We start from the raw sequence: 12,608 nt of genomic DNA on the forward strand, positions 1-12,608 counted from the left end.
TGGAGCCACCGTCCCACTTCCCATTTTCTAGTGATTAACTGGAGCTAAGTCTCCCATTCTTTACTGTCCAGGCTGATCCTCGGATCTCGGCCTCCTGAGTAGCTAGGGTGACAGCTGTGAGCCACTGCGTCCGGCTCCACAAAATGTATTTTCGAGACAGAGCTGAAAATATTGCATCAGAGTGACAACGTTTCTCTCTGCACATATATTTGGAAGTAGACTATCTGGAACTCTTTCACAGGTCTACAAATGTGGTAGAAGACAAATTAATTGGAAAATAATCATCTTTAAAAAGTATAAAATTAACTTTCCAAAGCATCCTTATGGGAACTGGAGACCCACTGTGAGGTAGTTAGGAAGTCTGGGCTCCGCTGGCCTCGGCCAGCTCAGGCGACTGGGTACGAGGTGCCCGCAAAGACATTAGGCCCACTGAAATGCTGGAATCTGGGTGTACCCGAATCTCTCAGCTCCTCGGGGTTCCTGAGCCAGCCTCCTCCTTTAATGCCTCTCTAGGCCTGACTTAGCCTCTAGCTAGTAAAAAAAAAAATAAATAACCCAAAAGAACGGAAGAAAAGGCGTAGGGGGCACCCGGATTTGAACCGGGGACCTCTTGATCTGCAGTCAAATGCTCTACCCCTGAGCTATACCCCCGCTGGGGCTGGCCCCGCCCTCTCGGCCCTTTATCTTCAAGTGGTCACCGGCCGGCGGCCTCGCACCCGGGCCTCCCGGCGCCGCCCAGGCCCCGCTCCGCGCCTCCCCCGGAAGTCGGACACGGAGAGCCCTGGCCTCCGCCATCTTCTGCCCGGAGCAGGGCTTCCCGGGGGCCTGGGCCTTCGGATCCTCGCCGGGCCGTGGGGAGGAAGCCCCGGCCGGACCAGCGGCTTCCGAGGACGGACGCCATGCTGGGCGCCAACGAACCCGAGTCCGAGGCCTTGGCGCAGCCCCGCGGGCCCAGGCCCCGCACCATGGCGGCCTGTGCGCACGGACAGGAGGCGGGCACAGCTTCAGGAGGTCAAGACGGATCCAGATGAGCCCCGCGGGGCGGGAGGAGCGGCTCAGGGGGTAGAGCACCCCACGGGCCTGGGGGCCGGGGCCTGAACCCCAGTGTCCCAGAGAAAACACTGGTAAAAATCCACCCACCCTCCAGCCGAACCCACCAACCACACACAGGCCACGTTTCGAGCCGGGGCACCAGCTCATGTCGCTGGAACCGGTGGTTCTTCCCCTTGAACCGCAGCCCAGTCCTGGCTCCTGGGTTTGTCTCCCCGGCTGCCTCCGGGCTGGCTTTCAAATGTGAGCCCTCAGCTCCAGGCCTCGGCCTTCGTAAGCCTCTCCCGGCTGTCGTTCAGGGGCGGGGAACTTGCTTACTAGGTGCTGTCTGGCGCTGGGTTTTACCCCCAACTCACCTGTAATGCTAGCACTCAAGAAGGCTGAGAGTTCCCTAGTGAAATCCTATCTCCAGGTATCTAAACAGACCTGGGGATGTGGCTCCATGGCGAGGCCCAGCCCAGAACACACAGATCCAGGCTTTGATCCCAGCCAGCACTGTGAAATTAAACAACTGAGATGCCTAATATTTAAGATTAGTGGCTAAGGAGTGCCTGGCACATCCACATGCCTATAAACTATGTGAAAAAGATCTGATACAATCCATAAAAAATGACGATTTACAGACTGAGAGTTTGGCCTAGTGGTAGAGTGCTTGCCTAGCATTCAGGAAGACCCAGGTTCGATTCCTTGGTACCACACACATAGAAAAAGCCGGAACTGGGGAGTGGGGAGCATAGCCTAGTGGTAGCCCTGTATGCCCTGAAGCTCTGGGTTTGATTCCCTGGAACTACACACAGAGAAAAAGCTGGAAGTGGCGCTGTGGCTCAAGTGGCAGAGCTCTAGCCTTGAGAAAGCTCAAGAACAGTGCTCAGGCCCTGAGTTCAAACCCCAGTACTGACAAAAAAAAGTTGTAATTTACATATCAAGTTAGGTTTCAGCTCTGTACATTAGAACTGTCCAGGAGAGCAGTGGAGAAGGAGTGAAGAGCTGGTTAATTAGCCCAGAAAATCTGGGACTGATACCCATTTTTAAGAAAAAAATGTCAGGAGGGGGCAGGAGTGTGGTTCATCATAAAGTGCCTGCCTAGCATGCACAAAGCCCTGGGTTTGATTCCTTGGTACCACATACACAGAAAAAGCCAGAAGTGGTGCTGTGGCTCAAGTGGTAGAGTAGTAACCCAGAGAAGGCTCAAGAACAGTGCCCAGGCCCTGAATTCAAGCCCAAGATTGGCAAAAAGGAAAATAAAAATCAGTTGAACTTAATGTGTAGCAATGATTGGAAAGCATGTTAAGTGATTCAGTGCTATCCCAAATGTAAAGACCGAGTACCAAGCAAAAAGCTTACAGGAAAACACTGGAATCTTTTTCTTTTTTTGCCAGTCCTGGAGCTTGAGCTCAGGGCCTGAGCACTGGGGGTAACCACGAGGCCAAACTCCAGGCCCCCAAATTTGGAATCTTAACAGCATGATTATTAGTGATTATGACTTCTGTACGCTTTCTGCATTTTCGCTGCTTATATGATTTCCCCAAACCCATGTGATTAAAGATCATTTTGTGGTAACACCAGGGTCGAGCTCAGGAGTTCACGCCTGCCAATCACTCTGCCCCCGGCCTCAGCCTTTGCCTTTGTTTTTCGTGCTGCCTTTCACACTTGCACATCGGTAGCCCTAGTTCCTCGGGAGGCTGAGAGCTGAGCCCGGGCAGGACAGTCCCCGAGACCAGCATCTCCAACGAGCCACCCCAAGGCCCGAAGCCGAGCTGCGGCTCAGGCGGTGGAGCACCCGCCTTGAGCCACAGGGCTGGGGAGGCTGGGAACCCGGGGGCCTCCACACACCCGGCCGGCCCGGCGGGCTCCGGGACTCCCGACGGGGTCTGCGCGGGACGAGCCCGGGATGGGGATCCCAGGCCGGGGCGCCGGGGCCGGCCTCGGGGGGCGGCAGGCCTGCGGGCTCCACGCGGGCTCCGGGCGCGCGGATCGGCCCCGCTCCACCACCGAGCGGCCCCGCGCCTGCCTAGAGCGCCGGCGGCGGCCCGGGGCCGGCGCGGGCCTCCCGGGCGGCCGCCAGGGGGCAGCGGTGTGGCCGCCGGCCCGGAGCCCCGGCCCTGGCCGGGCGCGGACGCCGACGCCTGCGCGGGGGAATGCTTAGAGCTCGCGTGCGTGTGTGAGCGGGGCGCGGGGGGCGCGGGGCGCGCGGCCGGGCTGAGGCTCCAGCTCGCCCCCCGCGGCTCCTCTTCCGGCCTTTCGACGGCTCCCTGGAGCGCGGGCTCCCGAGCTTGCGGCCCGGATCGCTCAGCCTCGCGAGGCCCCGGACTGGCGTGAGCCCGGGGGCCGGGAAGGCTCGTCTGCGGCGGGGACGGCGGCCCCGCGGGAGGTGCGAGTGCGGAGCCTTGCCGGGAGACGGGAGGCGCCATCCCGAGGGCCGAGGCCCCGAACCCGCCGGGCAGGGAAGGACTCCAGGGACGCTCGGGACCCCGGGACGCGGGCTCGGCTCCGGGCAGCGCCGGGCCAGCGTTCAGGCCCCGCGACCCGCACAACACAGACCCAAACCCAGCTTAGGAAGTAAAGCCGCTTCGCGGGGCCCGGTCCCCCCGTCTTGCGACCCCGCTTTGGCCCGGGCAGATGTAGTTAGTTACACGGGTACTGAGAGGCTAGGGGCCGGGGGCCCGGAGGTCGGGAGGCCGGGGTCGGGGGACCCGGGGTCGGCGGGGTCGAGGGGCCCGGGGGTCGGCAGGTCGGGAGGCCCGGGGGTCGGGAGGCCCGGGGTTGGGGGGTCGGGGGACCTATGGGTCGGGGGGCCCGGGGGTCGGGAGGTCGGGAGGCCCGGGAGGCCCGGGGGTCGGGAGGCCCGGGGTTGGGGGGTCGGGGGACCTAGGGGTCGGGGGGTCGGGGGGCCCGGGGGTCGGGAGGTCCGGGGGTCGGGAGGTCCGGGGGTCGGGAGGCCCGGGGTCGGGGGGTTGGGGGGTCAGGGGGTCGGGAGGCCCGGGGTCGGGGGCTTGGGGTTCCTGGGGGTCGGAGGCCCGGAGGTTGGGGGGTCGGAAGGTCCGGGGGTCGGGAGGCCCGAGGTCGGGGGGTTGGGGGGTCGGGGTTCCCGGGGGTCGGGAGGCCCGGGGTCGGGGGATTGGGGGGTCGGGGGATTGGGGGGTCGGGGCTCCCGGGGGTCGGGAGGTTGGGGGGTCGGGGGGTTAGGGGGTCTGGGGGCCCGGGGGTCGGGGTTCCCGGGGGTCGGGGTTCCAGGGGGTCGGGAGGCCCGGGGTCGGGGGATTGGGAGGTCGGGGGCCCGGGGGTCGGGAGGTTGGGGGGTCGGGGGACCCGGGGGTCGGGGTTCCCGGGGGTCGGGGGGTCGGGAGGCCCGGAGGTGGGGAGGCCCGGCGGTCCCGAGGCAGCCGGGCTCTGGGGCAGGCTGCGCGCCACTGCCTGGCCGGCGAGCAGGCACCTTGGCCGTCTCCTAGCCCCTCTCTAAGCCCAGCCAGAACATCAGGACCACGACGAGCTCCCTTCGGTGTGGCCGGGACTTTCTCACCATTTCATTCCGCACTCCACTCACGTGCAGCCCTGCTCCTCAGGTTCCTGGGGCCTCCTCGGTGGCAAAGGGAAGTCGGCAGCCCACCTGGAGCCAACAGGGAGCCAACCGGCAGCCAGGCCCGGTCAGGGCAGCCCGGCTTGGACCCCGAGGTTGGGCTGGGTTGGCCAGAACTGTCTGACCTTAGCCGCGTCCTGACGCAGAAGAGCACCAAATCAGAGAGAAATAGGACTGTGTGGCCTTTCAGAAAAGTTTTATTAAGGATCCAGGTTGCAATGGGAGGCAGAATTTAACAGCAGGTAACAGCGAAGCACTTTGGTTTCACACACTCAGGGTTAAATTCTGGCCATGTGACCTTAAACTTCTGCTAAAGCGGACAGAGATACCAATTCTGTGCAAAATAGAATGGAAACATTAACTTTGCTCAGTGCCTGGCACATAGTTAAGACTTGAAGGATCATAATGCTTATTGTCATTTACCTTAACAAAATTCAAAGCCAGGCACTGGTGGCTCACGACTATTCCTAGCCACTCAGGAGGCTGAGAGCTGAGGACCAGAATTCAAAGCCTTATTTCCATTTAACCAGCAGAAAGCTGGAAGTAGAAAAGGATGGCTCAAGCAATTGAGTGCCAATCTTGAGTGAAAAAGCTCAGGGGCGCCACCCAGGCCTCGAGTTCAAGCCCCGGTAATGGCACAAAAATAAATAAATAAATAAAATTCAGAGGTCTGCTTTCCAACCAGAAGTTTGCATGGACGATTACTATTGATAATACTAGTTCAAGTTTTTTCTGTTTCCCCTTTCCTTCCTTGTTTGCTTCCTTGCTTCCTGTTTGTTTGTTTTTTCCTGTTTAATTTTTTTTGGGGGAGGGGGCTTGGAAGTTATCCTTTTTAGAAATAAAAGAGCTGAGTTCTAGTTCTTATTTAAAAATACTCATTGGAAGAAACTCAACTAGAAATGATCAATGCAAAAGTAAAATACGTTAAAATATTTTAAGCCATTTTAATCGAGACTGGAACCAAAGAAGAACCTTCTACAGATGAATTGCTTCACCAGAAAGCAGAGGCCCTGGCCCGACTAGGCGTTGCCCTGGCAACAGTAGGGGCTGGAGGGCCTCAGTCCCTGAGCCCTTAATCTAAGTCGCTGCCATACAGGGCCTCAGTTAAGGTCTTCCTCAGCCACTGGCTACTTCAAACTGCTCCCACTGCAGAGGACGACCCTGCCGTCCAAGAGAACTGCCTCAAGCTCCCCCTGGGGGCTTCAGCTTTTCCAGACCCCCAAAGACTCAGTTTAGTGGAGGCCCAAAGTCATCACTAGATTCTAGGGACTGTCAAGTCACCAAGAGTGGTTTCTGATCCTCTTGCGTTTCTCCATGGAGCCCAGCACAATGCTTTGTCCATAAGTAATAAATACTAGAGGGAAGTGTTATGCCCGCAAACTTCCTGGAGGGGGTGGAGCCTGCTGCCTTTTGTGCCTGCACAAGTTGTGGACTGGGAGACTGGAGTAAAATGGAATTTAGAAGAGGAAATGGTTGTTCTCTTCCCAACCACCACACAGGTCCTATGGAGAGAAGTTTGAGGCAGGCACATGGGCTCTGGAGCTGAAGACATGAGTTCAATACTGGTTCCGCCAGTGATTTGAGGCTGCTTCACCTACTAAAAGGGTGTAATGGTACATTCCATATATCAGAGTTATGGAGAAACACACGTAAGGTCTTCAAATATAAGAAGTGTCCAACAAATGTTAATTTTTCATTCTGGGGCCAATGGTAATTAGCAAACCAGGAGTTTGAATGTCTGCCTAATTAACAGCATTCAAGCCAGGCGTGGTGGCTCACACCTATAATCCTAGCTATTCAAGAGGCTGAGATCTGAGGATTTCAGTTCAAAACCAGCCAGGGCACTAAAGTCTGTGAGGCTCTTATCTGCAATTAACCACTAGAAAACCGTAAGTGGCACTGTGCCTCAAGGGGCAGGGTCTTTGTGCATGCTAGGCAAGCACTCTACCACTAGGCCAGACTTAGGCCATTTTTAAGTTTTTGCTGGTACCAGTTTTGACCTCAGGACCTTGAGCTTGCTCAGCTGGTATGCTTAGCTGGTGTTCTACCACTTGGGCCATAGTTCCAGACTGGCGTTTTGGTGATTATTCTGGAGATGGTATCTAACCGACTTTTCTGTCTGGGCTGGCCTCAAACCACAATCTTTTGATTTCTCAACCTTCTGAGAAGCTTGGATTATAGGAATAGCCACTGGTGCCAGAGGGGTTCATTCGTTTTGGATATAACTGTATCTATTAAGTTTAATTAGCCAAGCCGGGTGCAGTGGCTCATGCCTGTATTCCTAAGCTACTCAGGAGGCTGAGATCTGTAGATCACAGTTCAAAGCCAGCCTGAGCACTAAAGTCCTTGAGACTCTTATCTCCAATTAACCAGAAAAATGTGGTTCAAGTGGAAGAGTGATGATAGCCTTGAGATGAAGAGCTCAGGGACAGCACCCAGGCCTAGAGTTCAAGCCCCATGACCACAACCCCCCCCCCCAAGTTTAATTAGCCATAAGGTAATAATAAAATTAGGAAACTTTTGAGTTCTTAGTACATGCCAATGTCTTTTTTCTTCTTCTGACATTGGGTCTTGAACTGAGGGCCTAGGAGATGTCCCTTAGCTTTTGCTCAAGGCTAGCATTTCAGTACTTGAGCACAGCTTCACTGCTGGCCCTTTGGTAGTTAATTTGAGATAAGTTTCATGGACTTTCCTGCCCAGGCTGGCTGGACCTCAGATCTCAGCCTCCTGAGGAGCTAGAATTACAAACACGAGCCACTGATACTCAGCTTCCAATGTCTTGATATATTGTTTTCTTTGTTCTCAGTCTCCTGAGGAGCTAGGATTATAAGCATGAACCCCATTGATTGATACTCAGCTTCCAATATCTTTACACACACACACACACACACACACACTTCTTTGTTATCTACTTAAGTCTCCGAATAGTCAACCTTTACTAACATCACTTAAAAGATAAGAAACCTAAACTGAGTGTCATTTCATGCCTGAAATCCTAGCTACTCAGGAGGCTGAGATCTGAGGATCATGGCTCAAAGCTAGCCTGGGTAGAACCCATGAGACTCCTATCTCCAAAATACCATTCTCAAAAACTGGAAATGGCTCAAGTGGTAGAGCACAGAGAAGCTCAGCGACAGTACCAAGCACCAAGTTCAAGGCCCACAACTGACCAAAACCAAAACAAAAAAACCCTACTAACCCATTCAAAACCAAAGTCCCACAGGCCTAAAATCATCCTGAACTTGAGTCTGCACACATGCTAGTGACCATCTTGCATTTGTTATTGAACTGATTGCTGACAGAGATTACAGCAGAGGACAGTGAGAAGCAAGATGGGAGTGGGGAGTTGAGATATGTGGAGAGATCATTTGTAGCACAGGGCATTGGCCTGGAGAAGAGGCAGCAGGGAGAAGAGTGAGGGCCAAGGAAGAGGACATAAAAGCATAGAGAACCCCTGGCAGCTCCGCTCTACAGAAGCAGAACCAGCCTTTTGCTCTTTGGTGTAATTCTTTTGGAAAACCACATTTTCTAGGAAAAGAAAGGGCCTTGGACACCACTCCACATGACCTGAGTGTCCTGGAAACATCATGTAGCAAGCCACTCTCTGGTCCTAGCCTCGGATTCCACCACAAACCACATGGCCTCCACCGAAGTCAATCCTTGACTCCAACTGAAGAGACTGCGCAACAACAGCCTTCCACCAAAAAGAAAAAAAAATGCCCATGCTCGGATCTCCTGGGGCTTGAACTACCCCGGTGCCCGGAAGGGCCGCGTCCTGCCTTCTCGGCCTTGACCCAGCCCCGTCTTTGGTCTCGCGGGCCACGGACCCTCCCAGCCCTCCGACGACGTCGGCTTCCTGCCCCAGACGTGCAGAGGGAGCACGGCTCGATCCCGCTCCGCAGTTTTCCGCGGTTGCTCATCCTGCATCGGAGTCGAACCCCACGCTCATTCCCACGCCAGCATCGGAGCCACTGTCACGCACCACGCCAGTGACCCCGGGGCCTGCCGCCGGGGGCTTCCCCTCCCTCCCGCTGGGGCACTCCAGTCCGTGGGCTCCGCGGGCTCCCAGCCGGGTCTCCCGAGGGCGACCCCCCTCCCCCCGACTCCGGCCGACCTCAGAAGGATGACGGGACAGGGCGAGGACCCGGCGACGGCTCCACGGCGCCCGGGGCGGGGGGGGGGGGGTTGCAGTGTCCGGCACTGCCCTTCGGGCACCCTCCCCTCCCCGACACCCCACTGTGCCGCCGCGGACGGCCCTGAAGCCCACTGTCCGGCCCTGCCCTTGGCGTCCCTGCAGGCGCGGCCTGGGCCGGGCGCGGCTCCCCTCCACCCGCGGGGGTCCCTCGCGGGGGTCCCTCACCGCGGGTCAGGGCCCAGCCGGGAGGAGCCTGTGACCTGACTCTACGCTCAGCTCCCCCCCTTCACGTCCAAGCAAAAATGGCAAACAGGCAACGCTCGTCTTTTTAAAAAGTACTCTATTATTATCAAATAGAACCACAGTATCCAAAAGGTAATTAGAAAGTTCTAGCCCCCCTAAGCGGCCCTGCTCGCCTTCCCGAGGCCGGTAGCCAAATCATGCCCCCCGCGCCGAGTGATTTCATCCATTTTATTGTCGAGGAAATGAACAGCCAGGCCCCCTCTCCCCCACCCGGGCCTCGCCAGGCCGTGTCCGGGGAGCGGGGAGGGGCGGCGGGCTCACAGCGGAGGGGCTGGGCCGGGCTCTGAGCGCCCACCGGGCTCGGGCGGGTGGGGCCGGGGGACCGGGCGGGCCGGGCGCTCACTCGCCCGCTCACTCGCCCGTGTGGGTCCGCAGGTGGTACTTGAGCGACTGCTTGTAGCGGAAGCACTTGGCGCAGTGCGTGCACGGGTAGGGCCGCTCGCCCGTGTGCGCGCGCTGGTGCTCCAGCAGGTGGTGCTTCTGCGTGAAGCGCTTGCCGCACTCGGCGCAGTGGTAGGGGCGCTCGCCGGTGTGGATGCGCCGGTGCTCCAGCAGGTGGTGCTTGCGGATGAAGCTCTTGCCGCACTCGGGGCAGGCGTGCGGCCGCTCCCGCGAGTGCACGCGGCAGTGGTTGGTGAGCTTGGACTTCTCGCTGAAGCTCTTCTCGCACTCGGGGCACTTGAAGGGCCGCTCGCCCGTGTGGGTCCGCTGGTGGCGCAGCAGGTGCGACGGGCGGCTGAAGCTCTTGCCGCACAGGCTGCAGATGAAGGAGACCTCATGCTTGCCCGCGTGCACGCGCTGGTGGATCACCAGGCTGATGTGCAGCCGGAAGCTCTTCTTGCACTCGGGGCACGTGTAGGGCCGCTCGCCCGTGTGCGTGATCTGGTGCTTGGTCAGGCTCGACTTGTGGCTGAAGCTGCTGTCGCACTCGGGGCACTTGTAGGGCTTGGGGCCGCCGCCGCTGCCCGAGCTGGGCGACTTGGGGCGCGGCTTGAGCGTGTGCTTGGGGCCGAAGGCGGGCCCGCGCTCGGGCGAGGTGTAGCCGCCGCGCGCGCGGTGGATGCGCTGGTGCAGCGTGAGCTGCTGCTTGTGCCGGAAGCTGACCTCGCACTCGGCGCACTCGTACGGCCCCTCCTTGATGTGATTGCGCTGGTGGATGATGAGGTTGATCTTCAGCCGGAAGCTCTTGCCGCACTCCATGCAGGTGAAGGGCCGTTCGCCGCGCCGGTTCCGCTGCTGCTGGCTCGACGCCCCGCGGCCCTCGCCCAGGTGGTGCCGCTCGCCGTGCGCGTGCGCGTGTGCGTGCGCGCGCGCGTGCATGGGCGGCGCCAGCCTCTTCACCGCCGGATTGCCCCGCTGCAGGGGTGGGGGGCTGTCCTCGCCGTCGGGGGACATCTCCTCGGGCAGCGGGGTCTGATACATACCGGCCTCGAACCTCCCGGACAGCTGCCCGAGGGACTGCAAGTGCTGCGGCAACTCGTCCTCCTCCTCCTCTTCCTCCTCCTCCTCCTGCTCCTCCGTCTTGATCACGATCCCCTCTGCTCCAGGGTGCAGAGAGAGAAGGAGGTTAACCGCGTCTGGAGCCCCAGCCCCGGTGACCGCAGCAGCAGCACCTTGCCCTGCCCGTGCGTGCCGCATCCGCAGTATACTCCTTCCCACGGGCCTTTTGGACCCTCTCACTCGGTGGTCACGGTCCCCCGCCATGGGGCTGGACGCGGAACCCAGCGGACCACGAGCCTGCTCCTTCCCGGGGCCAGTTAGATTCCTCTTGGGGAGATCTGGAGAGGGGCGGCACCCAACTGAAAAGGAAGGAGCCTGGGGAAACCTCTGGGGGGTGGGATGGGGGTGGGCACACGTCTAGCCAGCCTGAATTTGACGTAGTCACAAACCTACCAAGTACGTGGCCCAGTAAGAACCCACTTTCCATAAGAGTACCCGAGATTGGGCCTCTGAGACGCCCTCCTAGAGATTTCTACACCGGACCCTGCCAGGCTGTCAGTCTTTCCTTCCTGAGCACCTCGGGATCTGGCCTCACTGTGCCTTCTCCCACTCCAGCGGTTCCGTATCTTCCTTGGTGACTGCTCAGCTTCTCCCCAGGTCCAGTTGACATACAAGACCTCCAGCTTCTTCCCTGCCGCTCAGAGATGCCTGGCTGCACCCTGCAGTCACACACCGCCAGCCTTGAAGCTGGGATTATGTGAGTTCTTTCCATAAAACCCACTGCTTGCTCTTTAGAGCCTGGACAAAACCAAGTTCTACAGTGGCCCAGGCCACTAACTTGGGTGAAAACAGTGGCCTAGGGGTGCCTTGCATTTATTTGGTGCTCCCTAAACTCTTCCAATTGGGGAGCTCACCCATGTGCCACTTGAGAAAGCCACTCACTTCCCTGCAATCTGAATGTGAGATGAGGCAGTCTGCATTTACAGACTTCTTACAAACAAGAACTTTTCAAGCACTTTCACACCTGTTCTCTTTTCATGAGACAATAACTTAGAAGATGAAATCAAGTGGGAATTATCTTCATTCCGAATAGACATCAAATGATATTTCAAAACAATAAAAAGTCATGGCCTATCCAAAGTTAGCACTTTAAGCACTATCATCACCCATCACCAATAGGACACAAAGGCAGGTACTGACTAAAAGCTTGCCAAGGCCTTGTTCAGACTTCAGAGACCGCTTGGCCACAGCATGTCCATGGCATCTCTAAAGCCTGGAAACTACAGTATTAAAAATGGGACATAGGAGGGCTAGGAGTTTGGCCTAGTGGTAGAGTGCTTGCCTAGGATGTACGAAGACCCGGGTTCGATTCCTTGGTACCACATACATAGAAAAAAGCTGGAAGTGGTGCTGAGGCTCAAGTGGTAGAGCTCTAGCCTTGAGAAAATCCAAAGACAGTGCTCAGGCCCTGCTCTCAAGCCCAGGACTGGCAAAAAAAAAAAAAAATGGGACATAGGAGACAGGCACTGGTGGCATGTGCTTGTAATCCTATCTATTTGGAAGGCTGAGATCTAAGGATTGTGATTTGAAGCCAGCTGGAGCAGGAAAATCTATGAGATTCTTAGCTCCAGTTAACCTCCCAAAACCTAGAAGTGGAGCTGTGGCTTAAAGTGGTAGAGCATAGCCTTGAGCAAAAATCTTCAGGGACTGTCAGGAGTGTGGTGGCATGCATGGTAGAGTGCTAGCCTTGAGAAAGCTCAAGGGCAGTGCCCCAGAACTGGCCAAAAAGAGAAGTTCAGGGACATCGGCCCCACTCTGAATTCAGACCCCATGATCCTCCCCACCAAAAAGAAAGGGACAAAGGGCCAGGTGCCAGTGGCTCACACCTGTAACCCTGGATTCCCAGGAGGCCGAGGACTGCAGTCCAAAGCCAGCCTGGGCAGGAAAGATTGTGAGATTCTTATTTCCACTACCAAACAAAAGCTGGAAATGGATCTGTCGCTTAAATGGTAGAACTCTAACCTAGAGCAAAGGAAGCGCAGGGATAGCCCCCAGGCTCTGAGTTCAAGCCCCAGGATCCGCACAAAAAAAGGGACACAGGTG

General features: G+C 57.6%; 1 protein-coding gene and 1 non-coding gene across 2 annotated transcripts in view; both read right to left on the reverse strand.

Annotated features, from left to right (window-relative positions):
* Positions 1-579: 579 nt before the first annotated feature.
* Positions 580-651, reverse strand: Trnac-gca (transfer RNA cysteine (anticodon GCA)). Its single transcript has one exon. It is a non-coding gene; the product is annotated as a tRNA-Cys (tRNA).
* An 8,765-nt stretch (positions 652-9,416) lies between these two features.
* Znf777 (zinc finger protein 777) overlaps positions 9,417-12,608 on the reverse strand; it is a 34,971-nt gene continuing 31,779 nt past the window's right edge. Inside the window, exon 6 of the mRNA XM_090333488.1 lies at positions 9,417-10,603. Coding sequence (XP_090189614.1) covers positions 9,417-10,603 — 1,187 coding nt within the window. The remainder of the gene's footprint in view (positions 10,604-12,608) is intronic.

Source organism: Megascapheus bottae, chromosome 5 (genome assembly GCF_031878675.1).
Source record: "Megascapheus bottae isolate mThoBot1 chromosome 5, mThoBot2.hap1, whole genome shotgun sequence".
In the NCBI taxonomy this organism is placed as follows: Eukaryota; Metazoa; Chordata; class Mammalia; order Rodentia; family Geomyidae; genus Megascapheus; species Megascapheus bottae.